The sequence below is a fragment of the Anoplopoma fimbria genome, chromosome 15 (assembly GCF_027596085.1).
Source record: "Anoplopoma fimbria isolate UVic2021 breed Golden Eagle Sablefish chromosome 15, Afim_UVic_2022, whole genome shotgun sequence".
In the NCBI taxonomy this organism is placed as follows: domain Eukaryota; kingdom Metazoa; phylum Chordata; class Actinopteri; order Perciformes; family Anoplopomatidae; genus Anoplopoma; species Anoplopoma fimbria.
The window spans coordinates 20,295,370-20,321,521 of record NC_072463.1 but is presented as its reverse complement, the minus strand read 5'-3'; the positions used below and the strand labels follow the sequence as shown (position 1 = coordinate 20,321,521).

Below are 26,152 nucleotides of genomic sequence, written 5' to 3'. Positions count from 1 at the left end.
AGCGCTTGTCAACACAAGACAACATGGCCGGATTGCAGAGGAGACACAGCTGCCGTAATTAGGACACATTCAAGGGGACCCGTCTTTCTGAGTGACAAACCAAAGTATACAGACTTCTAAGGTGTTCTGGTCTCTGCTGTTATATCCTCGTCTCATGTGAAGACAGAGTGAAGACGGAAACATGTACAAGCTCACAAGGGCGACGCTGGCCTTGAATGGACTGGGTCGGTGTTTAGCTGTAGATAAGCATGTGTCTGCTCTGAACATCCCCTGCCGAAGATTAGTGTGTGCAGAACACAAGGACGACTCCAGCAAGAATGAGGTTTATGATGTAATTATATCCGGGGGAGGGATGGTTGGATCTGCAATGGCATGTTCCCTAGGTGAGTGACTCCTTCACCCTGACAGGAACCCTACATCTGTTTTTATATAAACACATAGAAACTTGTGATAATTGCTCTTAAAGCTACGCAAACATAAATATTTTTATTTTATAAAAACATACAGTACCAGTCAAAAGTTTGGACACACCTTCTCATTCAATGGTTTTTCTTTATTTTAATTTTTTCTACATTGTAGATTAATATTGAAGACATCCAAACTATGAAGGAACACATATGGAATTATGTGGTAAACAAACAAATGCTCAACAAACCAGAATATGTTTTATATTTTAGAAGTAGTTGAATGAGAAGGTGTGTCCAAAGTTTTGACTGGTACTGTATGTAGTCAATTTTTATGACACCAGAAACACTTCCATCTTCACCACAATATCTTTTATCTGTACTGTAGCAAAACTGTTGAGACTCAATCATATATATGTGCTACCATTGCAACTCGATATTTACATGATACATACATATTTTACATTTACAGGCATGGAACCCAACTTGGAGGGTAAGAAGATTCTTCTGCTTGAAGCGGGCAAGAAGAAAGTGATGGACAAAGTCCCAGACACCTACAGCACCAGAGTCAGCTCCATCAGTCCAGGCTCGGCCACCCTTCTCAGTGGTACAGTATACAACATGAAATACAAACTATTGGAAACACTGTCAAATTTTGCCGTTTATTTGTTATATTCTTGTTTAAAGGCTGTGTACATTTAAAAGGGCAGTTTCACAGCAGACAGAAAATATATACAAAAGTGATTTTGCTAAATTACTTTGATTGTTGGACACTTATGTCCATCCACATTTATCCTGATTCAGGTATTAGAATAACAGTAGCTTCCCAGTAGGTTATGCATTACAATACACCATAATAATTGTTTTAGTAACAACAATCTGTGCTCTGGTGCCGAAGCAAGGCCATGGATGTATAAAAAGAAAGGCAGTGGGAGCGAGAGGCACGATTAATCTGGAAGAGGGTTGGGTATTTGTTTGATTCAATTATCAACACTCTTTCTCCAGAATTGCTGACTCCACCTTTAACTCATTTTCAACTGAGCAGAGGGAAACACATCCACATACTAGATTTTGTTATCCCAGATCACAAAGACTAGTTGGACCAATTTCATCTACCGTTTGTTCCACTTCCACTGACTTTTGTTAATATTCACCAAATTCATGTTTTTACTTTTAAAGTATAATTACAATTATTTGTGATACATAGACAAGCATTGTTGAATTAAATTCGTATTGAAATTGTTTTGAAATGTATTTGTGCACACACAGGTATTGGAGTATGGGAGCACATCACAAAGATGAGGTGCAAGCCCTATAAAAGGATGCAGGTATGTTGATCTTCAGCTCACTATTACATTTAGTTGCTTTTTGAAGTCTGCAACACAAAGATACAGTAACTGCCACCCTATTGCTATGCCAAAAGTCCAAAGACAAACAAATATAACTATAGCCTACTACACTGTGGAGAATCTCCTAAAATCCTTCTGTTCCACAACTTGAGTTTTATTCATATGTCCTCCAGTCTTTTCTAATTTACAGGCAAACTGTATGTATTTCTGTCATCCATCAATCATAGTGACAACACCATACAATTTGTGGAGAGAAAAACCTGTGACACTCAGCCTCTACTCAGTAATTCAGCTTAATGAACAAGCAACACTATGCTGTATCATATAATCATGTTTATGGTATGTAATTGTTCACATAAAATGGCTGAAAACAGGGGTTATATGTAATGCTGCATTCTGTTCATTCCTTTGTGCAATTTATGCCTTTTGAGTAGCTTTGTAGGATCTGTGGCACAAGGAATGCCAAAGAGCATAAGGTATATTTAAAATAAAAGGCAACTCCTGTGACATTCGAAGCACTGAATGGCTCTTTGACCACGCAAGTTTTATTTATTAAAGCCATGTTTTCTATGAAGAGTAAATCAAATCATGACATTTTCAAATTGGTACTCATTCCCCACATCTTATAATTATGAAGATTCATGTGAACAACGGGAAGAAGATGAAAGATTTGGAGAGTGGTTGTTTGCTGCAGAGTGAACCCGCTTTACGGCTGCGGGTGGAGGCTCAGTCCTTCTTGTAAGATGTGGCCGCTGTGTACCAAACACGCAACCGCAGGGTTTCTCTCTGGGCCTAAGATGTCATCATGCAGTGCCTTACAGTGATTATGGTAGTGTACCTCTCCCATTATACCTTGACTCTGCTACCACTGCTTTGGCTTGTTTGCCAATTGAATCTCAGTCATATACATCTCACCACTTGCACTGAAAAATATGTACTGCAAGTCAACTCTAAATAACATTCTTTTCATGCAGTAAAATGCTCTTCCACCTAAAATGTCAGGTTAGCATTGAGGGTTTAGATTTTAACAGTTTTTTAAATCTAGGCGTCATTTTGCCTAGATTTTTCTCAATAAAGTTGCAAGGAAGTGTATTATTTAAATCCTTAAGTATGTAGTAACTTGTTCTACCCCAACACTGCATCATTTCACCCCGCATTAAACAAAACCAAAACAATTTTCGGGCTGGTCCCAGTAAATCTTTCTTCCCAACCACTTATCACAAGTTGCAAACCCACTGCCATTAGTGGTTTTCTGTAGGGTATATCCCCCTACTTTATGGCAAGTTGGAAAAAAGTAGTGCAGCAGCATGTTACTGCAGAATGATAGGTTTGTCACCATAGTTACAACCTAGGAGAGGATTAACCTTGTACAAACACTTTTCACCCCCTCATGTTTAACTTCAACAGTAATTCCAGGTTGGAATTACTGTAACCTAAAACTATATCTCATTCTGCCGCTTTTTGGTTGCGGGATAAATATTGACTCACTCTTTATGTTCACAAACATGCCATTTGTTGTTTGTGTTTCCAAGAGAATGTTTGCAAAAATCCACATCCCAAAGTGTCATTTGTTCCTCCACCTCAGAGGGATCCATTAAGCTGAAGTAAGCCGACCAGCCAGAAGAGTGTTGGTGACCCTCATAGCTCTGGGTTTTATGTATGGAGGCTGTGCCAACCTCCGACAGCAGCTAACAACTTTGATGTGTTCAGTTCAATGAAGCGCCACTTCTCTGCCCAGCTATATATAGGGAGAGGGGATGCATAATTGGTGCATTTAAGGATATACTTGTAGACCGCAGGCATAATGAGCCTGTCATTTAGGTTTGGGATGCCTGCTCAGATGCCCTGATCACATTCGATAAGGAGGACCTGCAGGACGAGATGGCATACATCGTGGAGAACGACATCGTTGTGGCTGCACTCACTAAACAGCTGGACAGCCTGTCCGGTAAGCACAGCATTTATGTATAAAACATGAAGCCCCACACAGTAAGCAGCAGGGCTCTGTTAAAACTCCTGATTCCTGTTCCATCTGCCTAATGGAAGCTGAGTCTGGCAGCTAATGCCACCACATTTATTCCATCCTGTCCCCAGGTTTTGTTTATTTGTACCTTCTCCCGGTGACTGTTATAAAAAAAAAGTGCAGACCTTGGAGCCGCTCATGTTTTTCTTGCAATTTAAATTTAAAACCTCACATTTTGGGAACTGCAGGGCACGGCACCCTCTGTGTACACGTGAAGTGGTCCAGTGACCCATTTAAAGCTGCCATGTGATCCCAAGCTTTGCCACTTCTTAAGACACTAAAGCACTGACAGTGCATAGTGCTGACATTAGACCATCTTTTGTGAGATTTGCAAATAAAACTTAGCTCTGCTATGTGCTTGACAGTTAAAGTGGCATATTTATAAACAGTTTTCAACATTTTGCATCAAGCGACGAATGTGTGGTTACAGCACGTTTTTGCCTCATGTGCCTCCCATTTGTCAGCTTCTCTCTCTCCTCCCATTTTAGCCGTTGAGTTGTTACCCTCAGGATGCAGTACATGAAAAGTGTGCTCCACAGCAGCTGGTTTCAATGTAACCCCGCTCTCAAAATCCCTGGAAACCCATATTTGATCGTGTTTCGGGAACCAGTAGCTGTGCTGTGGATGGGTCCCCCGCCAAATCGGCTTGTGCCAGCGTAGCTCAGGATCCTTTCATGTCTGCGATGTCCAGCTGCTGATATTTCAGGAAGAGGGGCTGTTTTAGCCCAAAATCCAACAAACTGGCAGCATGTGCAAAGTGTGGCGTGGTGTGCTTGTAGATAAACACCATTAGTTAGGTCAATGTGGCAAGCTAAATCCATTAAGAAGATTGTCAAACGTAAACTTTTGCAGCTACAATCTGCCAGGGAGGAAAACCAGTGGTGTTTTATGAAGTGGTTTATAGATCTTCCACTGCTTTGGCTGCAGGGAAGAAATCCCCTCGTTTTGACAGAAAAAGTAGCAAAGAACTGATTTAGTGTGATGATACATAAAAAGGGCCAAGCTCAATCCGTTTGTTGTTAGTCACAACAGTTGCCATTTAACTTGAAGAGTCTGCTTTTCTTCCTCTGCTGCCTTTGTAGTCACCAGTTTTATTTATGTCCTTGTTGTTTGTCAGATAACGTGCAAGTGAAGTACAGGTCCAAGGTGGTGAAGTATGCGTGGCCCATGCCCCACCAGGCAGCAGACTCCATCCCATGGGTCAAGGTCACGTTGGCCAGCGGAGAGACTGTTCAGACCAAGCTGTTGGTCAGTTTGATCCCATCATCACAAACTGTAGTTATTCATATGTTCTTGTTTTTGTTTTTCACTGTTATGTCTTTTATTACTCTGTTTTTTAGATTGGAGCAGACGGACCAAACTCAATGGTTCGGCGGAGATTGGGGATACCAACAGTCAAGTGGAATTATGACCAATCTGCTGTGGTTGCTGTGCTGCACCTATCAGAGGTGAGTATCACGCATGCTTTTTTTCATATTGTTTTTCCATTTTGTACACTTAAAATCTTCAAGCAAGCATTATTGGATGTTACTGAGTTCTGAATTTATTATGGACTGTTTTTGTAATGTGTCACATGTGAGAACGACGCACACACCCAGAAGTATTCTTTGTAATCACTTGTTTTTATGTGCAAGATATGTAATTACAATGCCATACAATGCAAAGCCACAAAAATTCAGTTTAATATTCAATTTAATCTGATTTATGTGTTGGACAGCCCACAGAGAACAATGTCGCATGGCAGAGGTTTCTCCCAACGGGGCCCATTGCAATGTTACCGGTAATATATCTACATTATTTACTGCAGTATTATGTTCTTCCAAAGTATCCGTCAGGCTCATAACTATCTGAAAACGCTTCTTCGACCATGCTCTGTGCATTGCAGCTGTCGGACACGGAGAGCTCTCTGGTGTGGTCAACCAGCCATCGACTGGCAGAGGAGCTGCTGGAGCTGGATGAGGAGAGCTTTGTCGACGCTATCAACTCTGCCTTCGTAAGTCTTTCTCTAACCATTAAACTGCTGATGTTGTATTCAAAGTCACATTTCATATCTGTCAGAAAGATTTTGCAACATTTCTGTATTGTGTGCAGTGGCAACATGTGGCAGCAGTTCTCCATAGACTCATTTAAGTGTTGAGCTGTTGTTTTGTGACTCATACAAACAATGTTGTCATTGTTTTTCCCAAACGTTATACAGTTCTAATATTTCACTAAGAGAATGACATATTTATCCATTTTTTTAATGTTTGGAGAAACTCCTCTTTCCCAAGCTGGCTATTTTTACTGGGCCTGCTGATGGACGGGGTCACCACGGTTGAGTCACGTTTGGTTTCAGTCCTGGTTTGCTAATTAAACCTGTGGTCTCTCAGTGTCGACCATTACTGCATGGAATGTTTTTCAAACAGAGCTAATTCAACTGCACGGCCTGGCCGGCATCTTCTTTTAATTAGCCCGGCTCCCAGAGCCGTGCCAAACCAGTTAGTTAGGGAGGTGGAAAAAAGAGCACTTTCGCTGGCCTGGAGTTCAGCTTTGCTCCTATGTCAGCTAATTTCTTTGTCCACTCAAAGGGATAATGTCTGTTTTCGCTCTCTTCTGGTCATTTTTCATTCTCTGTGAATATGTCTCTGTCTTCTTGCCTGTCTGTTTGTGCTTTAACAGTGGAGTAATGAGAACCAGTCTGAGCTGATTGAGACGGCTGGCTCTCTGTTCCGCAGCGCCCTGTCGGCCATCATGCCATCTGCAGGTTCACCTCGACAGCTTCCCCCAAGTGTGGCAGGGATCGGCCCAAAGTCCAGGGTCACGTTCCCTCTGGGCATCGGTCATGCATCAGAGTACATTAGGCACCGGGTAGCTCTCATTGGGTAAGATGGTCACAATGGCCTGCACACTTACACTTGAATGTTTTTTTTTTAAGCGAAGATACCGATTTAAAAAGTACTAAAAATCAACTTAATAGACATGCTTTTGAGCGTTTTGCCTAACACTACCATCTTGCACTGTGCATAAAATAGCATACTGTGTTTCTTTGCAGGGATGCAGCCCATCGTGTCCATCCTCTGGCGGGTCAGGGAGCCAACCTGGGCTTTGGGGATGTGGCTTGCCTTACACAGATCCTGAGCCAGGCGGCCTTTGACGGGAAGGACCTGGGTCAGTGAGAACTCTAAAAAGACACAAGCAGTGCAACCATAGCACAGTGGTTTCCCCTAAGCTCTTTTCCATCGCCCCAACTCAAACGCATGCTGTTGATCTGAATTATAAAAAGCATCAGCTTTTCCGGCAACATTTTTTTGATGTTTTTTTCTGTTCATTCTGCCAAAAACTATATGCAAGTTGCTTTTCATGAAAAATAAAATTCTCTTATGAGATACTGTGTTTATTTTTTCCACCGTTAAATGTTCCGAACTCAAAATAGCACCAGTGTATTGACTTAATGCAGAAAACATATGACCGAAATACACAAGCTTAAACTATGTCCTCATTTTTTAACCCCCAATCTGTGTTTGTTTCTGCAGGAGCAATGCAGCACCTGTTGGAATATGAAACTGAACGCCAGCGACACAATCTGCCCATGATGGCTGTCATCGACCTCATGAAACGCCTGTACTCCACTAACGCCGCTCCCGTTGTTCTCCTACGCACCTTCGGTTTGCAGGCCACCAACATGGTCCCAGCGCTAAAAGTAAGCTCCCTCCCTTCTAGCTTCTACATCCAAACATGTCCTCCTGCACATCCCAGTGAACCTGGCCATCACTCAGATAATATCAACCACCTGTCCAACCCAAGCTCCGCCTTCACCCTGACCCCACCCTCCACGCTCTTTTCTGATTACATGGAGCTTTACTTTAGCAGTGTCTATAATTTCCCCAGTTCTGAACCTACTACTATGGCATCTAAGTTTAGCCCCAAATTTAGTGTTACCAAAAGTGTGTGGGTGGGGTGCAGGGCTGGCCCTGGGGCAGTGGACAGCGGTGTTGGCTTGTGTTTTCACACCCCTTTTATTACCGACCACTCATGTGAAATGACTTTATTCCCTACTAAGTGATTTCAGACCAACACAACTGTGACTGGTTGTAGATGCAGCTCACTATGGAAGGCACAAAAGTTGACATTTTTTCCACATTAAATGTTGTGAGTTCACTGGTTTACGGGTCTTGTATAGTATTCAGGGTGCCACGCATCTCGTACAGGCTTTTAGTAAGCGTGATTCAAAGTTCACAGAGTTTGTGAATTGATGTCTCTTTTTCCTCTGCAGGAGCAGATCATGGCATTTGCAAGCAAGTGATGCATTCTTCATGGAGGTCGCTGATGGATCTTCGTAAACTGTGTGAGCTTTAAAGGCTGTAAAAATGTAGAATGTAAAACAAATTAAATAACAGATCTATTTTACTCCTTTGTTTTTTTGGTCTTGTGTGTGCTTTGGTACAAAATGAATACAGATCGACAACTAAAAATTGTAGCTGTCCCGAGCATATCATATATGACATGTAAAAAGCACAAGGGTTGTTGATTTATGTTAAAATCCTCCACTATTTTGCAAATACAGTTCATAGACCAAGCAGTGAATTATCCACCTCTAGTGTAGTGTAATGTCTAGTGCATTTAATAACAAGAAGTCTGTGTTGATATAAAAAGTACAAATGGACAGAGTACATTTCTCATATTTAATTAAAACATACATGTATAGTATACACTTGTTTCACTGGATTTAATAAAAACAAATAACATATTGTCGGTCATCAGGTTATTCATACTGATAAACTATTTATTTTTGAGCAATTGTGCAGCATAAAGTTTTTGCAACATAGAAGCAGTTCCCGTCAAAAAAAGATCATTAAAAGTTTACTTTATATATATATATATATATATACAGCAGTAGTTATTGAACATGTTGAAACATGAAAAGACTGCAAAGGCATGGTTAAAAGAGCAGTAAGACAGAAAGTTGGAGAGTTAATATTAGATGGTAATAATTAAAATGCTCTACATTAGATAAAATTCTTTAAATATTTGTACAGTTCACAAGAAATAGGAATTCAAAAACAGAACTCAATATTACTAATGTTTTAGAGAAACCAGCAACAAATGAAGAAGTTGGGTTTCAACATTTTTCCTAATTTCTGTTTGCATGTTTGCTGTATTTAATGGCTGTAAATTATGTTGTTGGATGCACTATCTACACTTGATTAGAGGCCTTTCTATCGTTAGTCTAAAATAGAGTTCAGACCAGGGGCCCCTGCAATTAAGCCATGCTTGATAAGATCTTTTCCACTCTAGACAAAACAAACTATAATGCCTGAACTTTAAAACTACAGGCATTAACCTCATACATGTAACCGCTATACAACAGTGGCATCTCTCCACAGGCTCTCCTTGCCCCACTTCAGTCATGATGAATCCAACACTACTTGAATACGTTCAACTCTTTAGTCAACATCAAAGCAACTGGTCATGTCTTAGCTACAATATCTGCAATTAAAGTGTTAAGTGCAAAGTTGAAGAAAAGAAGCTGTATGATCGTCAACTGCTCAATTTCTAATGATGGTCAGGGGCAAATTAATTAGGGAATTAGGGTTATATATAATTATTTACTGCTCGAATTAAAGAAGATTGATTTACAAGCATTTAGAAAGACAACTATGGTTGCACTTCCAGCAACTAGTCTCTAAATAAATTCCACTGTACTGTACAGTGCACACCAGCACCACAATAAGCACCAAAACACCATGAGTGGTTGTGTTGCTTATAGACTACCCTGTGCACACTTAACAGGTAGGTCAGGAAGACATTTCAAATCAGACACCCATAAGAAAATCATTAATGTACAAAAATAAAGGCATCCCACCAGTTATGGGCTCAAGAAACAGTAGAAATAGCTGACCTTATAAAAATATAGTGATTTCTTTTTTCAACAGTTCTCGAAGTGTTCGCAGGGTGCTGAGGTTGAGGAGAAGAGGAGGGGCGCGCTGGGGCGGGCTGATCGAAGGTGGAAAGAGGACGAGAAGACCCGCAGTGACATACTGTCCCTCTCAGTGCTGGCTGCAGTGACAGCGAGCCGTCCTTTAGTGAATGTTGAGGTTCCTGAAGTAGTCAAAGGTTGCCCCCAGGGCCCAGCTTGTCTCCACGTTGTTCACCTTTTTGGCTAGCTGTTGAGCAGAGTGACAGGAGGGGGATCATTAAGATGACAAAAAACAAACCATTTCATACTCCTACTGTCACATTTATATTGACAATGTTTGAGTGAAATACAGTACAGACAGAATATTAAAGTTTTGTCATATTTTGTATCTTTTGTACATTTTCAAACATCCACTTTCCACAGTGATTTGCTCACCTGAAGCACAGTGTTGTCCTTGAAGCCAAAGCCCTCCTTTAGCAGACAAGTGATATATGTCATATCCATGCAGAGGAAGGGGCTGATAGCACGGTACTTGGTCATTTTGTTGCACACTGCAAACACAAATAACCACAGGTCTCAGACATGACATTGATACAGGTTTCACATACCAGTGACAAAAAAAAAGGGAGACACCTTGTTGCATCATATAATGGAGCCAGGCTCCATGTCTTAACAAAAAAACACCCTTTCTAACCCCTGTGTTAATGATTAAAAGACGACTTTTCTGATTTGTTTGGCTGAATAAACAGGGAGGTGCGAGGAGAACAGCCGAGGGTCAGCACAAGGCTGCGGGTGGGTGGCACCGGTTAAACAGCCTAGGACACAGTTTGTGTGTTTCAGTATGTGTCAGCCCCCAGGTGGTGTGTGGCTGTCAGGTGCCCTCCTGCCTGGGCCAGACAGACATCTTCAGCTCAGCTGCCAGCCCGGCCTGAGTCAGACCATGTGACAGTGTCAAAACACAAACAGCCTTACATAACACACCATCTCATCCCTACTTGTTATAAATCTGGTTCTACATGGGTATTGCAAGTGTCACACTCTTGAGCTGATAAGCACGGTGTTTATTGGTTAAACATACATAAACGTTTTGTAGCGATGTTAACCTATAGTTAATCTATGTTTGTCTTATAATCCTTCTCCATTAATCATTGTATCTGTTACATTTTACTCTTGTAATAAATTGTTACATTTTGAGAGGATAAGAATTTTGCTGTTTGGAGCATCGACTATTGCATGAAGTGTCAGTGGTTAAAGGACTGATATGTTTAACTTCTCAGATTGTTGGTTTCACACACAAGTGTATGCAACCCTATAGACAAGGTTACATGTAACTCTTACCTTCCTTGGCTCTCTTCTTAAAATCCCTGACTTCAACCGCACCACCTCGACTGCCATCTGTGCAGAAAAAACAAACATGCAATTTGAATACCAATTTTGTGCAAAGGATGATAATAAGCATGAGAGATAATGACACTGGAAGGTGACTCTTTGGTCCGTGCCCACTCACCAATGAGGCCAGACTCCAACGCTCTGTCAAAGTAGTATGAGAAGGCATAGAAGACACTGCTGCCCTTCACTTCATATGGCTGGTGCACTTTTCCTTTGATTACCTTCATAACCTCATAGTAGCACAGCTTGTATCCTGCATAGCCTGGAAAAAAAAGAGAGAAAAGGAAAATGTAGTTTTGTCAAAGAATTACTCAACTAATGCTGGAAATGGTGGAGTAAACAATGAGTTAAAGGTGCTTGGAGGCAGTGATGGTTGGAATGCATTTGTGAGAGTCTAAAGCCTCAGTTTGAGGTTAGCCATGGGTTGAAGCTGGGGGCTCACCAGACAATATACAAGGGAAGCCCCAGAAGGACAAGTTTCACACAGCCCCATGGATATGGTTGGCTCATTTGTGCCGGCAAAACCATGTGCTGACAAGAGCGGCAGTTAGTGCGGCCCTGTTGGGCTGTCTATTTTTACCACATAATTGTGAGCGGTCCAGATCAAGCCGCTCGTTACACAAAAAAAATAACAACTCAGGGACAAGCCCAGCATCTTTTGGCTACTTGACTGTGGTATGGGAGTGACTGCCTTATTTGTGAAGTTAACTGACAGTTTTCTTTTCGTTTAAATACAAGGTTGACTGCAGTATAATTGTTCAAGAGGGAAAACAGAGAGCGAGAGGATGACAAAACATGCGTTTGGCGCCAAGGTTACAGAAACTTCAGCGGATAAATGTTCTCATGAGGGACTGTATTATACTGTACTCTATTGTGTTCCAGTGTTGAGAAAGGAATGCACAGATTGCTGCATCCAAAGCACTTGGAAGGCAATCAAAACCTCTGGGTGCTTTTATCTTACCTTCTGGAATCCCGCTAACTTTGTAGGTGGTTCCTCCAAAAGTCACATCTTCTCTGAACTTTTTGGGAAGGCAGGAACTAGTGAAGATTTTCCAATCCAGCCCTGGAAAAAAAAAACAAGAAACAGATTGTTTATCTTCCAATGAAAAGATTATGAAAGAATGACAGAGTGCACATAAAGAGGTGCTAAAAGGAACTAGCTACTCTACCATCAGCGTCTAGTGCTCCAAGAGTTGCCAGTCGAGCCGCATACAGTCCATTTCCAAGGTAGCTATATGATGATGACAGACACTTATGTTAAGTTCATAGATAGATATGTATATTTAACTCTACACATTACTGATATGTGAGTTTTCATGGGCAAAATCTAATCCACAGCATCTTCTTTGTCTGTTATTTACCTGTGCGTATAGAGTTGATACTTATGGTCGAAGAGGTTGAAATTAGCAATGTAAGTGGGCGGAGCAGACTGAACCGTTTTCTGTTGGATGAACAACAAATGTTTAGCAGCGTTTTTTTGGTAATACAATTTTCAGACAGACTTATTTACTACATTCGATATTTCATTCACCTTTGACTTGGGAAGGAAAGTGATCTGTGTAGATCCTCCACCCAAATCCAGGATGCCCACTGTCCTCCTTGTGTTGGAGTACAAGTGACCTATGGAAAATAAGCTCAAAGTTAAACAGGATAATGTGTCATCATAAGTGCAACAAACAGAGTACACTATGTAATCTTGTGGCTTTATTGCCAGTTTCAGTTGGAGTTTCTGCCTTTCACAGCCACTACTGTCAGAATGATGCAAGCTTACAGATGTCTTTCCCAATCAAGAGGGAAAATACCTTTTTTTGTTCAAGGCTCATGGTTGATTAAAATAAATGTGATGGTGCCATAGCTGTGTGAAAAACGTGAGGAAATATTACTTGTTTTTGCTACCTGTTTGGGGCCAGTGAATCAAGCTCATAACCTCAGACAGGAGACAAGAGTCTTTCACTGCCGGGCTTCTGTGTACACTGGAGCCTCAGATATGAGCCTCCTGACCACTAACACCACCATAGCAAAACACAAGTAATGTCTTACCTGTAAGGAAGTTCACTGTGACCCAGGCAAGGACTCCTAAAACAGCACATGGGTGAAAATGTCTGCATTAGTGAAAGCCTGAGAAGTGATACAACTGACCTTAGCTACATTTTCACATTTGAATGTGTTCAAGCACAAAGAACAAACTTAGAACTGAAGATGACTTTTAGTTCAACTCTCCTTTATTGGGCTGATATTAAAGTAGCAGAGTTGGTGAAACTAACATGCACTGTAGCAGACCAGCCCAGGTAATTACAATTGTCTCAGATGTCAAGTTATTGCGCTCATAAAGGGAGGATAATGAATGGCACATTGTGTATGATGAAACATAACATAGAAAGGGTGTCTTAACGAGTGATGTGGAGGATAGCACTAAATTATTGGGCGTGGGGCAACAACTCACACTGGCTTATTTATTTGTCTAAGCGAGGTAGTAACAGACCTCTTGTAAAAAGAATTTATGAGAGTAGCATTGTTTGATGCATCCTTGGTGAATGAGGCAGTTAAAGCACCTGGTCAGACAATAAAGCTGTCAAAAATAAAACAACAAAAATCCTTGTGTTTTGTGTAGTATATATTGTACACATTGGTTACTGGGCATTAAAGGATAACCTACCTTCTTTTGCTCCATTCATGATGGAAACACTGTTGTTTGGCACAAAGAAAGGGGATTCTGCAAATACTTCTCGCACCTATGGAATAGATTTATCACCATTTTATTACAATTATCTCCTGGATATGTGTCAAAATAAAACAGCAACACTTGACTACACACCAACATATCCTGCTGTTGTCAGGATATAATCTATTCAGGCTCTGGTTCTGTTTTAGAGTGACAGATAACTCAACCACAAGCCTGGCTGGAACAGTAGCCTGGATTTAATACTTTAAATGACAAATATGGTTACTCCACACAACCCCACAACAGCTGTTTTTTGCGACATGATAGCCACCAAATGGGCAGACTTGCTGCCTCTTTTTTCAGTGACAAGTGTAAGCACTTAGTGGTTTCTTATCCCGCTCTCGGCGGGACGGGTAGTGTTTGTGCCAAACTGTCTGAGGGCAGAGAGAAAACGTGCCTCACCTCCTTCAGAAGAGCGTTCGCCCTGTCTTCGGGCAACAGACGCAGACCCGCTGTGGCCTTCAGGACCACTGGGGTCCTCCTCCAGTCTTCCTCCGGCACTGTCTTCTTGGCAATCTTCAGCAACTGTCGGATGGTGTTTCCACCCTGCGGAAGAAATGGCAATCAGTTACAGGGAGCATAATCATTAAATGGAGAGAGATTTCAAAATCAAACCAAAAAAAATTCCTGAGAGGTCAAAGTCTTTATAAACATGCGTAAATCAAAGGCACAGCAGACAGGAGTGGGCAGCAGTGACAACATCATCAGGAGGCGTTTTTGTAATTACACAGTGTTTACATCACATGAACCCAGCCCAGAGAGAATCCCAGGGTTTTGCAGACAGTGAACAACTCCCTAATATACCTGATAATTAATAAGTGATGGTGTAAACACGCATACATACCTCCTCAGGCTTGTCCTTATAGTGAGACAGTCCAGGCTTCACTGCATGGTACATTTCATTGTCCAGGACTGGCAGTTCAACTAATAAAACAAGTCATTGTCAGTGAACAGATCATAAACCAGAGTTCAGTACAGTGATATATCTGGGATAAAATAGAATCTCAAGAACATGTAATTGCATAGCTTTTCTTTTACAACTCATAATATTTAGACTGTAGCTCGTCACCTACACACCTACATCCTGATTCAGTTTCAGAGGTTTGCTTCCTACACAGTTGAGTCAGACAGGCAAAAGTCCTCATCAGCTACTTTTAGAAACTGTATTGCCCATGCACTCTGCCGGTGCACGTCTACCCTTACACCACACAGTGAATGACCTAACAGCAAGCAGACAGCGAGGAAGCCAACAGCATGTGAAAAGCCCTGCTTTTGATTTAGAGAGAGTTAGAGCAAAAAAAAAGTGGTGCAATTACCTGGGTCTTTCTGGATGAACTTATAGATGTGGATCCTGCTGCCTGTGCTCCCTGCGTCGAACATGATGCCATAGAAGACCCGGCTCATGTTGACGGGGGAGGAGGCTTCTTGCGCCGACTGGAAACCCTGAAGTGGCTGCTGGTAAGGCTCAGGTGCAGGATGCACCACTTCGGGCACCGGGTGGAAAGCCTCGGGTATGGGGTGGAGGACTTCGGGATCCGGGTAGAAAACCTCAGGGATCTCGGGGTAAGTCGGCGGGACTGCAGGTTCTGGGTTCGCGACCTCAGGGAGGAGGTTGTCCGTGTTGGCAGAGTGCTCCCGGTAGCGGTAGAAGTGGGGGACGTAGCGGTGGTGCCGGTAGTAGGTCGCCTCCGCCACGAGGCTCCCAGCCAGGAGCCACACCGATACAGTGAGGAGCAGGCTCGGCTTGGACATTGTGTTTGTTCACAGCCGGAGGAGAAGAGACAGAAAGTTGAGGAGGAGAAGAGGAGTTGGTGGATGCTGGAGTTGAAGATTGACAGCAGAGAGAGAGAGAGAGAGAGGGATAGAGAGAGAGAGGCAGAGGAGATGGAGAGACGCAGAGTGGATGCGATGCGCGCTCAGGACTGTCCGGTCATCCGTGTACAGTATATAAAGACATAAGGGCTTGGCATGGGGCCACACCGAGGGAAGCCATCCACCAATCCTGTGGCGGTCCATCCCTACTCCATCAGGATCCCCCCACCCCCTCCTCCTCCTCCTCCTCCTCCTCCTCCCCCCCAGTGAGCTGAGCTGAAGACCGACTACCTGCCTACCAGCAGCCTTTCCCTATTTATTTGTTTCTTCTTTTTTTGGAGGAGGATTATTTTTGGTTATGTTTTTTTTTTCCCCCTCCTCATTTTTACTGCTTATTCTGGAGCCAAAAATCCTCCAAGAGAAAAGAGAAAGGGATTTATAAAGAAGTCAAAATGAATGGCTCACACTCCAAAAAAAAAAGAAAAGAAATGGTCTTAAAATACTTTAACGCCTATACTTTTTTTTATAGGCGTATTTAAGACATAGTAACTTGCCTCAGAAATTCCTTCACCCTTAAACTCTTTGGACACTCACAACTTCACATTCACACAAATTTGGTTACTGCCTAATTTAAAATTGATGTAAGTTTCTATTCGGCAGTCACAAAGGCACATCAGTAGCGTTTTGAAATCAATTACTGCAGTTTTCATAAATGGTACATAAATATTGCAATTTTCACATTTTTGGAATTAACCTTGTAGGTAAGTTCAATTTTATTTAAAATACATAGTGGCTTTGTGGGTAGGACAATACATTAAAACAATAAAATCCAACTCCTATTTCGGACTGAAAATGTGACTCATTATGTATGTAGTAAGAGCGGATTCTGGCTTTGTTTTATCAGGTATTACTACATCTACTAAATCATGTTCAGTGTTTGGAATGAATCAACTCTGTTTCAAAAAAAAAATCTCAACCTCCTCTTCATGATCATGCAATAATTACCACAATAAAATCTGCTACAGTACATTCACAAACCTTAAAAAATGCAAATGTGACCTGCACTCCAGCTGGCATAAAAGTTGAAAGAATGTTAGCAATCATCTCACTCCCACTCATCCTTGTGTTAACCACAGGCTTTCCAAGGGAAAAATATTTGGGCAGCGAATACACGTTCCCCGAGAAAATGCATGAAAAGCATGAGTGGCTGTTTCTCTGCCTTAGGTGGGTGGTTGGCACGGCATCATAAGACATGCTGCAATGTATCAGCTAATGTTCAGTCACTGGCTTTAGTGCAGGATGCAGAGGCATCACCGATATCTTACAGCGGTGGAGCACACAGGCACAGCGAGTCAGGGACCTTACGTGAACTGAGATTTGTAAAGAGCTGTGAGATTTTTCACCCACTTTGTATCAACAGAAAGAGCGCAGACATCTGAAGCAGTAGGCATTGGTAGTCTAGCTGAGGCATCCTAGGGTAACTGAGCCTGCCCCAGCCCTGACCTAACATGTGCTTTTACCAAACTGTTTCACCTAAGGCAGCAGGCGACTGAGGCAGAAACCGAGCGGTCGGCCAGCCCAGTCAGGAGGGGAATGGGAGGGCAGAGGTCCTGCAGATGGGCACAGAAGAGTGCAGGAAGTCCACAGAGAGGACAATGTGGGGAGGGTGGGGCTTGGCACCAGTGTTCACCCATCATGCCATTCCGCTCCCAGGACACTCGACTGTGCAAAGCACTGTAATTTGGACTAAAAATATTGGACTTTCTTTCCTCCTTCCTTTTTTCTAAATACTGTGGCTACTTTTTTTCAATCCTGCGGCTCACCAGAATGGTCCTTCGCCCCTATCAAAGCTACATATGCAGGACCTCTCTCTGACTTGTGCCCGTAGATGTCTTGGTTGCATGTTAACACATGTGATAATATGACTAATAAACCCTGGATATAAATGTCCTGTTACAAATGCCATGTTTTGTCTGTAGTGTGTTTTCATCTTGAAGTCCTTGTTTAATATTTTCTTGCTGTTAATGTTCAGACACATCTTGTGGTCAATGTAGAAATTAATTTGGATAATGTGAAGTGTTTGAACAGCTGCAATCCAACTCAGGCCATTTGGTGCATGAATCACAGCATGTTTTAGTTTTAAACACACCTACTTTTGTAATAGCATTATAATGTGATGCAATAGGAACTGCCCTCTGAGTAGAATGTTATATTCATTTGGATTTTTACAACAGACACTGTAAAAATGTTGAATGTAAAATGAAATATTGCTAAATCCTGTTAGGATGTCATCCAACTGTGCACTGCCTCTGTATAATCTGTATGTAAAATTCCCCTCTACTGGATGACACAGCACATTACAAACACAATGTTTTAAAAGACATTTTGGTATTTTTTTTCAAGTTAAGTGAAACCATAAAGCATGAGAAAAGACCCCAGCTTTGTGATCTACACTGTGCAATATATCATTAATATGCTGCAATGTTACCCTCAGGAATGCCATGTTTGTGGGTGTCCTACCCCAAGAAGTCCATTGAAGAGACCCAAACCTTGTCATTACAATTCCAATGATAATGACAGCTTGGAAAAGCTCAGGGTTATTTCAGTTTTCTCTCCTCACTGTCATAGTAATTACCTTTAAATTTAGTCTTCAAACCCCGTTGATGATGCCAGAGCAGCGAGTGACCCTATATGATTCAGTTTACGGTAGCTACACCCAACACTTTTGTGATATTTACTTTTTTGTTTGATGAATAAACTACACTGGACACTCTCAGGCTCCAGCCGAAAGCTGAACAAGATAATGGAGAGAATTCAGTGGTTTGGAATTATGACCTGCGCTACATTGTTTCTTTTGGATGAGCTTCTTCCCAGATGTAGGCCAACTGCATTCACATGGTTGATCCCAATGGTTTTCCCATAACTCCACTGAAAAAAACTGTGGTGATGGCAGCCAGTAATACAGTTCTTTTCAGGACAATGTGGACATTATTGTTGACAGGAGTCAAATGTATTTCATGTCTTCATGTGGGAGGAGATCATGTGCAAACAGATTCTGTTTGATAGAGCCCAGCGTGAGAAGACTAAAATTACAAGAGATGTGACAAAAAGTGTGTCAGTCCATTTGGCTGTTGAACAGAACAGACATCTGTATCTTACAATCTCCCAGAGTGGTTGACAGTGATTGATTGATTGATTGATTGATTGATTAAACCTTTATTTATATCTCAAAAGTTTTGCAGAAGGTGAAATATAAACACAAAACTGCAACCAAAACTTAAAAAAACAATAGTGATAAATAAATGATATAAGGAAAAGAGTGTTAAATCAAACCTTCACAATGAGCTGCAGGTCATTTTTGGAATGACAGAAACAAACTTTAGAAAGTGTAAAGTCCAACAATATTGTGAAAGGTTATTTGTAGGCATTCTAAGGTCATAATCAATTAGACGACTAGTTACCATTCCTAATAATTGGTTAACTGTTAACGGATGACAAAATGTCAAACATTTGCTGATTCCATTTTTCAAATGTATCTTGAGTTAATTTCATTGTAACTTACATTGAAATGTATTAACACTGGGTTTGGGACTCTGTTATTTTACAGACTAAACCATTCATTCATCTTTACTAATTTATTAATCGTGGCTTATTATTTGTGATAACCTCGGGTGTACACTTGAAAATGTTAAGTTACTGGTGGGCATTTTTTACACTGCAGTAAAAGCACAGGTGTAAATGATAAACGTTATCAATGCTGCATCAAGATCCTGCATTTTGCATGTTGTCACACTGTCATATCTTGTTGCGACACTGTTTTATATAAGATACATTAATAATTAGCAAAGCTGTGCTTTTCCGATGACAAATTACTGATTTTCAACTTTTTTAAGGAAATGCATAGTTAAATGGGTAAGTTGTACTTTTACAGACATTGACATAAGATGATCAAATGCCAAACCAGAATATACAGTACCAGTCAAAAGTGTGTTCACACCTTCTCATTCAACTACTTTGAAGAATCTAAAATATAAAACACATTCTGGTTTGTTGAGCATTTGTTTGTTTACCACATAATTCCATATGTGTTCCTTCATAGTTTGGATGTCTTCAATATTAATCTACAATGTAGAAAAAAATAAAAAAGAAAGAAAAACCATTGAATGAGAAGGTGTGTCCAAACTTTGACTGGTACTGTACATACAACACCCAGAAAAGGAGCTTAAATGAAGTAGTGTGTCATAAATATACAATGAGCCTATGGCCTACATCTCCCACATCTCTGTAGCAGACATTTGACCTTTTCCTTTGAAGACTCCATGGCAACAACACTATGGCAACACCACCACACACACTCACATTCAGGAGAGCTGTTGTTAGTGTCAGACTGTCACACTCCTTCTCATTGTAGCAGGGGTCGTGGTCTGTAGTGCAGAAACCTGAGCAGCCATGCCGAGGAAGAAAGTCACCAAAGTAAAGAGAGCCAAAGCCGGGTGAGTGTCTACTTTTACTCTCTCTCTACGTTTGCATTGCCGTCAGAACGGGAACACCTTGTGTTGTGTTAAAGGAAAGCAAAGAAAGAAGGAAAACAGGAGACCAAGGCGGTCAAAGAGTCTGACATCGAGAAGGCCAAGGCCAACGCGGCCCTCTGGGAGCTGAGGTTACAGGTCACCGACCGGTCGCTCGTGGAGTATCGCGAGGCTTGTCGTAAATTGGCACGCGCAAACGAAGAGCTCACCTGCCAGCTGTACCGCGCGGAGAAGGACAGCATCGACGTCACTGGCTTCCTGAAGAGACAAGACGCATCTAAAGAGGATAAGGTACCACCATACCATACAGACACACCGTGCAGTGCACTGGTTAGAACAGCTTCTGTCTGTATATGTAATATCTCAGTTACTGTGGATTCTTTACTGTTTTTATTGCTCATTTGCTTATTTATAATACTTATTTTTGATCTTGTTTTATTACTATGTCTCTTGTTTGCACTATCCTCTATGCTGCTGTAATCCTGTAAATGCTGTAATCCTGTAAATGTCCCCACTAATAAAGGATTATCTTATCTTATCTTATCTTATGTTTAAACTATAACAGTACATGTATTATCAAACACTGTTTTAACAGATCAATACGCTGCAGAAAAGCCTCAAAAGACAAGATGTACTGGCACGTGAAGAACAAAACAAAGTGGTGAGTTCATTTTAAAACACAGCAACAAAACATGCTCGAACCCGCTTGTTCATTGCAGAATATGCCATTGTTGAGATTTACTGTAAGCAACTTAAAAAAAAAAGTGCTGCGCTGTGTCTCAACAGCTGTCCTGTGTGTAATTACGTTGACATTTAATATGTAAGAAGACAACATCCAAACAACGGGACCATAAAACAACAACAAAAAACAATCACATTCCGAGTTGCATGGTCTTCTTCTATTTTAATCTGTCAGTGGCCACAGACAAATTAAAAATGCTTGCTTGGGTGAAAGACAGTCACACTGCTGATGCTGATGTGTTAACAATACCTCACATGTCGCAAGGATCCTTGCTCTAAATTAAAAGGCTCTTATTTCGACCCCTTTTATCCTCACTGACCTCTGCTGCTTGTTGTTAAGATCACGCTATCAAAAGGACATGACAAAATTCAAATCTACTTTTGCTTCTGTTGGTAGCAGCGGTTTTTCCATCTTAAAGCTCTTCATGTTGGTAGAAATACGCTTCTAATGAGGAAAAAAGAGGCATGATCTGGACTTATAAACATCTGTATTTATGACATGTATGGAACTGTCATTTAGGTCTAGTTAGAGCAAAATAATACTCATCGTGTGGTCTACTTTAAACATGGGACACCAAGAGATGCTGTCCGAAGCCCTTTTCTCATGAAAAAAAAGGGTTCATCTTGAAATTGACTTAGCTAATGGAAACTACCACATCAAAGGCACTCTTGTCTGAGGAGAGACATGATGAAACTTGTATTGACTAATTCAGTCAGCCAAATAATTCTTCCATAAAACACTTTAAGTAACAAGCAACAAATTAGTCATTGTACATAATGAGGAAAAGACAAATGCATGCAACACATCACCATGCAATCCCTTTTTAACATGAAACTGGTTTATGTGGGAAGTCAACCATTTGGTAGATCTCACGGTAAAAATTGCATATGATGCAAACCAGCTTGCATAAAGATTGGTTAGTTGATGTAGATGAACATGTACAGAGTTACGTGAAGAATAACGATTAGGCCTAAAGTGGTAATCAGATGGTTGATAACCTCTCATTTAGTCGTCACGGACATGTTTGTGGGTGAGTGTTTTGCAAGTCTCTCATCATTTTGGTCATTTTGTCACATTTTTGCTCAGACTGGCTTTTCCACAGTAGCATCTTGAGGTATTTTGCCTGACTGATCTGTGCCTAAGTTGGTTTGAAAAAGAGTATGGCCTGTGTGATCTTTGGTATGAAACTCTTCTTCCCTAACTGTCTCAAGCTGCACTTATGGGAAGTTTTTTTCAGAATCTCTACTACTGTATATAGATTAGCAGATGCTTTTTTACAGTTAAGGCACACATTTAATGTGTAGAGTGTTTTTTATTCTGTTTATCTAATATGATCCAATATGATTGGTTTCTACAGGTTAATGATTACAAAATTCAAATAACTGAGATGAAGGAACTGTTCAAAAAGAAGTCCAGTGACTTTAACATGATCCAAGATGGGATGAAGAACATTAAGGAATTTCAGAAGAGGAAAACCCAGATGGAGCAGGAGCTCAGTGATGTGAGTAAAAAAACCAAAAACATTAATAAGTATTTCCTATTAAGAGCGGTTGATCTTATTGTCAGGATGTTGATACAACCACTTACCTTGACCTTTATTTTTTATAGATTAGAGAAAATATGGATGCTGCTGATAAGGAGCACGGGGAAGACCTCAACAAAATGGAGTACAAATTCTTCAAAGAAAAGGTATGGTTAAGTCAAATGATCCTGCTCTGATCAATTTGGCAGATACTGACTAATGATGAGGTGAAATAACAGTGAGTAAATGTGATTTGAAAATCTATCAGCCAAACAGTTAGATAGTTGTTGAGACCTGGACCCCTGTTCATAGACAGATGATGGAAGATATTGTCCGGGGAACGTTAAGTGAGTTTTTAAAATTTTCCTGCAGGATCGGCTGGAGAAGGAAGCTGAGCGTACGATAGCCCAGGTGGTAGAGAGGGCCCACACTGAAGCCATTGTGTGAGTGTGTTTCCGCTGCCCTTTTACAATCTAATTTTATTCTTTAAACTGCACTTTGATGCCCTCTGGACACACAGAAAAAATAATTTACTCACACAAGTGTTTATGTATATAAATATATAAGTGTTTATGTATATAAATATATATAACTAGAATTAATGTTTTTTTCTTGACCACACTGGTAGGTCATGTTCAGATAGTGTACATCACCCAAGCCACCCCAGAACAAGGGAGTGTAATGCGTGTGGGGAAAACCATAGTTCATTACGTTTTGAGGCCAAAATATGTTTATTTCACCACTGCTATGTTTAGTTATTTTTTGCAGCTCATAAAACATCAACATTGATACTGGTGTGGTCCAGCCGGTTTGGTCTTAGTGTCAGTAATTGATTTAATTTTGAACACTTGAACACAAAGCATGTCTTTGAAAGTCAAGTACATTGACGCAGTTAATTATATGTGTAGGAACTAAGAAACAGAGCAAATTGTGTTTGGCTTGAAATTATCATTCATAGGGATATTTCCATTATCAGAGACACTTTTGTCAGAGGCTTTTTTTGTCTGTCCTGCAAACTATTTAGGCAGTTGGATGATGCCTCGCGCTCTGTATTCAAGGAGAACGTCCGTCTCAATGAAGCGCTGAAATATCACATGAAGGAGGCAGAGCAACTGCAGATATTGACAATTTCAATGGCTAATGAAAAGGCCTCCCTGACAGTGGACAAGGTATGTTTGACCCGTAGGACAGGAAACAGCAGCGTGACTATTAGGCACTGTCAGTCCTTGGATAGAAGCCATTCATCTACATAAAGTATTTTTTTATCATTTCAGTTATGAAACACTTGTTAGACCTGTGCAGAATATACTTCAGGTGGTTTTTCCCTTGTGTTGTTTACTTGTGCTGACCCTGTATATTTTGCTTGTGGTCCTTCTCCTGCCCCTCCACCTCCTGACTACTACCCAGCCTCTCAGTGGTTAGTGGTTGTGGTGAGTTTCCACTAGTGTATGGGTTCAAATTCAGTGGCTTCTCCTCCGCAGGTTTCTGGCGTTGATTCCTTAAAACAAATAAATATTTGGCCGATTAATCTTACCTCTGATGATGACAGTAAGTTACGGTTGTAAGTCAACCACGTTTGCGCCTTGGCCACTCACTCAGCGGCTCAGGCTACACACAAGTCATCATCTGTTCCAGCTCTGCATTGGTTTGAAAATGAAAGGATTTTTCAAAGTTCCATTTTACTACCTTGCTCTTTTGTCTACTCATCCAGAACACGTTTGAGTTGATGGTCAAGAAAAATGCAGCTCAGATGGAGGCCCAAAAAAAGGAGCTATCTAACCTCAGGGCCAAGGTTGCTTCTCTGGAGCAGGCCCTCGAGTTAAAAGCTTTGGAACCTGAGAGAGAGGAGAAGGAGGAGAAGAAGACCCTGATCAGCATCCAGGCCGGCCAGGTAGAGTTGGAGAAGCTCCAGAAAGTGCTTTCCATGCGGGAGAGGGAATTGGGGCATGTCAAGCGGCTAGCAGGCACCGTTGTACAGCAGCGCACGGAGCTGGAGCAGTTCTTCCATGAGGCCCTGGCTCAGGTGAAGCAGGAGATCATGGCCAGCAGGTCGCAATACAAAAAGGAGGCTCTACAGGCTTATCGCTGGAGGCTAAGAGAAGCCACAGCAGGAAAACTAAAGTTCCCACCTATCCGCACCTTTCAGAAAGGCCCCCACAGCACCAACTCTGTCTATTCAGACATGGAGGCTGCTGCAAGGTGGTAGGTCCACTTCCCATTATTTCCATGACTTTTACAACTGTGTATGTCTTTGTGGTATTTTTAAGACCTCATGTTTATCAGCACCTGCAGCACATTCAGTGCTCTTATAACCATAACACTCTTCATGGTTTATCTTAATACAGCCAATATACGAAAAAAAGTATGTACAATACTAGGGGTTAACATGTGTTTTTATATCACCTGTTTTTAAGGACTCATCCACCAGGCAGCAAAGTTGAAATCTCCGATCTAACTTGGGAGCAGAAGGAACAAGTGCTCAGGCTTCTATTTGCTAAAATGAATGGACAGACGGAAAGGTAATAAAAATAAAATCCAATAATTGTATTATGTTTGTCTTAGCAAAAGGATTGTTTGTTGCATGTTCACTTATTAACTTCATCCTAAATAATCCCTTTTTGAAATCCCTGAAAGTGGACTTGTGGATGAATTACCTCTGAAGAACAAAATGCAGTGGCACCAAACAGTAGTTCAGGCTGAACTTCTGGTGACTCCTCCCTCTTTTTAATGTTATAAACAGCCATTTTCTCAGCAGAAGAGGATACCATAAAACATCAGTTAGGTTTCGACCAATTTTCTTTTCCATCCAGCTGCTTAAAAAGAATGAAGAAAGAGTCTGGGCACAATAGTAAAAATAGGCCCAGCCACAGAGTCGTGTGCTTGGAAACAAACATCTGGTCACGTCGATTTGCTTCAGCCCATTGGCCCCTCTTCACGTGCACTTGCAGTTTATTTTGTTCTTTGAACGCTTGTGGTCAGGGTGCAGCTGGTAACATGATTTTCAAAAAAAAAAGTGTGCAGGGGATATGAATGTATGGGGGTACGGCGGGCAAGAGGAGATGTATATTCATGTTAACAGCGGTCTGGCACCTAGTCCAGCAGAATAACACACAACATTTGGCGACTCAGTTAGCAGCATTGAAAGTTCGTGTGCATTGTGTTTACCCAGAGTGACCCCTTTCCAAGACTGTAGGCCCGAGTGAATAGACACCAGTGTGCTAAAACATGGCTTTTCACTGCGAGGTTCTGCATTTAACTGCAACTCTGCATCTTTTGGATAGGAAACCCATCCAACCTCTGGCTCTGTCTGCCTCCTCTGAGAAGAAGAGCCTTATTGACAGCGATGCTGCTGGGTAAGACACCAAAGGAATGTACGAGACTCAAAGTTGTACCTCATCCATGCAATTATGAAGCCTGTGCCGATTTAATGGTGCCACATTCCATGTTTAGAGGGAAAAGCATTGGCTGAGAGAACACGAGCGCCTACGTTTGATTTATTAGACAGTTGTGTTTTAGCGTTTCTTAATGATGACTGTCTTTCAGAATTAGAGAGGAGCTCTCCCCGGCGACCTTCATCACCCAGGCGCCTGAGCCCGTTCTGCCCTCAAACCCAAACAGCCTGCCGGATATACACACCGCATGACCTCTGTGTGGCCTTTACGTTGCACATCACACTCTGGGTTGTTTGTCTCTGCTTTGTACGTGTCCCATAGAGTGTCATGTGTGTAGTAGAATATAAGATGTGTTTGTGTGCTTATTATAAA

At 41.4% G+C, this 26,152-nt stretch overlaps 3 protein-coding genes across 4 annotated transcripts; 2 read left to right on the top strand and 1 right to left on the bottom strand.

Moving 5' to 3' along the window:
- The first annotated feature begins 44 nt into the window (after positions 1-44).
- On the top strand, positions 45-8,612 carry coq6 (coenzyme Q6 monooxygenase). Its single transcript, XM_054613777.1, has 12 exons — positions 45-383; positions 877-1,011; positions 1,674-1,732; positions 3,575-3,701; positions 4,894-5,024; positions 5,117-5,224; positions 5,494-5,556; positions 5,662-5,769; positions 6,435-6,637; positions 6,808-6,923; positions 7,289-7,455; positions 8,029-8,612. Exons 1-12 carry the CDS (start codon positions 182-184, stop codon positions 8,056-8,058), a joined length of 1,449 nt encoding a protein of 482 aa, XP_054469752.1. The 5' UTR covers positions 45-181; the 3' UTR covers positions 8,059-8,612.
- A 75-nt stretch (positions 8,613-8,687) lies between these two features.
- LOC129103345 (ectonucleoside triphosphate diphosphohydrolase 5-like) lies at positions 8,688-15,535 on the bottom strand. 2 transcript variants are annotated; one of them, XM_054613776.1, is made up of 14 exons: positions 15,362-15,535; positions 15,100-15,217; positions 14,628-14,707; positions 14,186-14,329; positions 13,718-13,793; positions 13,102-13,137; positions 12,593-12,681; positions 12,423-12,502; positions 12,231-12,292; positions 12,023-12,124; positions 11,180-11,323; positions 11,011-11,067; positions 10,108-10,223; positions 8,688-9,919 (listed from the first exon to the last, which is right to left on the bottom strand). In XM_054613776.1, the coding sequence occupies exons 1-14, from the start codon at positions 15,533-15,535 to the stop codon at positions 9,836-9,838; spliced, it is 1,362 nt and encodes a 453-aa protein (XP_054469751.1). In that variant the 3' UTR covers positions 8,688-9,835. The 2 variants fall into 2 exon arrangements, with proteins under 2 accessions (XP_054469751.1, XP_054469750.1); XM_054613775.1 differs by having other exon boundaries at positions 15,100-15,535.
- Positions 15,536-20,008: 4,473 nt separating this feature from the next.
- Positions 20,009-26,113, top strand: LOC129103091 (basal body-orientation factor 1-like). Its single transcript, XM_054613357.1, has 11 exons — positions 20,009-20,088; positions 20,163-20,415; positions 20,720-20,785; positions 22,224-22,367; positions 22,475-22,555; positions 22,761-22,831; positions 23,413-23,557; positions 24,100-24,590; positions 24,803-24,907; positions 25,670-25,741; positions 25,932-26,113. Exons 1-11 carry the CDS (start codon positions 20,045-20,047, stop codon positions 26,029-26,031), a joined length of 1,572 nt encoding a protein of 523 aa, XP_054469332.1. The 5' UTR covers positions 20,009-20,044; the 3' UTR covers positions 26,032-26,113.
- Positions 26,114-26,152: the final 39 nt, after the last annotated feature.

Bases quoted from the DNA above. Each gene is read 5' to 3' on its own strand.
- coq6 (XM_054613777.1), top strand. From the start codon at position 182: ATGTACAAGCTCACAAGGGCGACGCTGGCCTTGAATGGACTGGGTCGG. The intron at 5,025-5,116 runs GTCAGTTTGATC...TCTGTTTTTTAG, and splicing joins CTGTTCAGACCAAGCTGTTG to ATTGGAGCAGACGGACCAAA. The intron at 6,638-6,807 runs GTAAGATGGTCA...GTTTCTTTGCAG, and splicing joins CACCGGGTAGCTCTCATTGG to GGATGCAGCCCATCGTGTCC.
- LOC129103091 (XM_054613357.1), top strand. From the start codon at position 20,045: ATGCCGAGGAAGAAAGTCACCAAAGTAAAGAGAGCCAAAGCCGG. The intron at 20,089-20,162 runs GTGAGTGTCTAC...GTTGTGTTAAAG, and splicing joins GTAAAGAGAGCCAAAGCCGG to GAAAGCAAAGAAAGAAGGAA. The intron at 20,786-22,223 runs GTGAGTTCATTT...TGGTTTCTACAG, and splicing joins GTGAAGAACAAAACAAAGTG to GTTAATGATTACAAAATTCA.
- LOC129103345 (XM_054613775.1), bottom strand. From the start codon at position 15,535: ATGTCCAAGCCGAGCCTGCTCCTCACTGTATCGGTGTGGCTCCTGGCT. The intron at 14,708-15,099 runs GTAATTGCACCA...TTGTTTTATTAG, and splicing joins GTTCATCCAGAAAGACCCAG to TTGAACTGCCAGTCCTGGAC. The intron at 12,503-12,592 runs GTGAATGAAATA...TTCATCCAACAG, and splicing joins CTTTCCTTCCCAAGTCAAAG to AAAACGGTTCAGTCTGCTCC.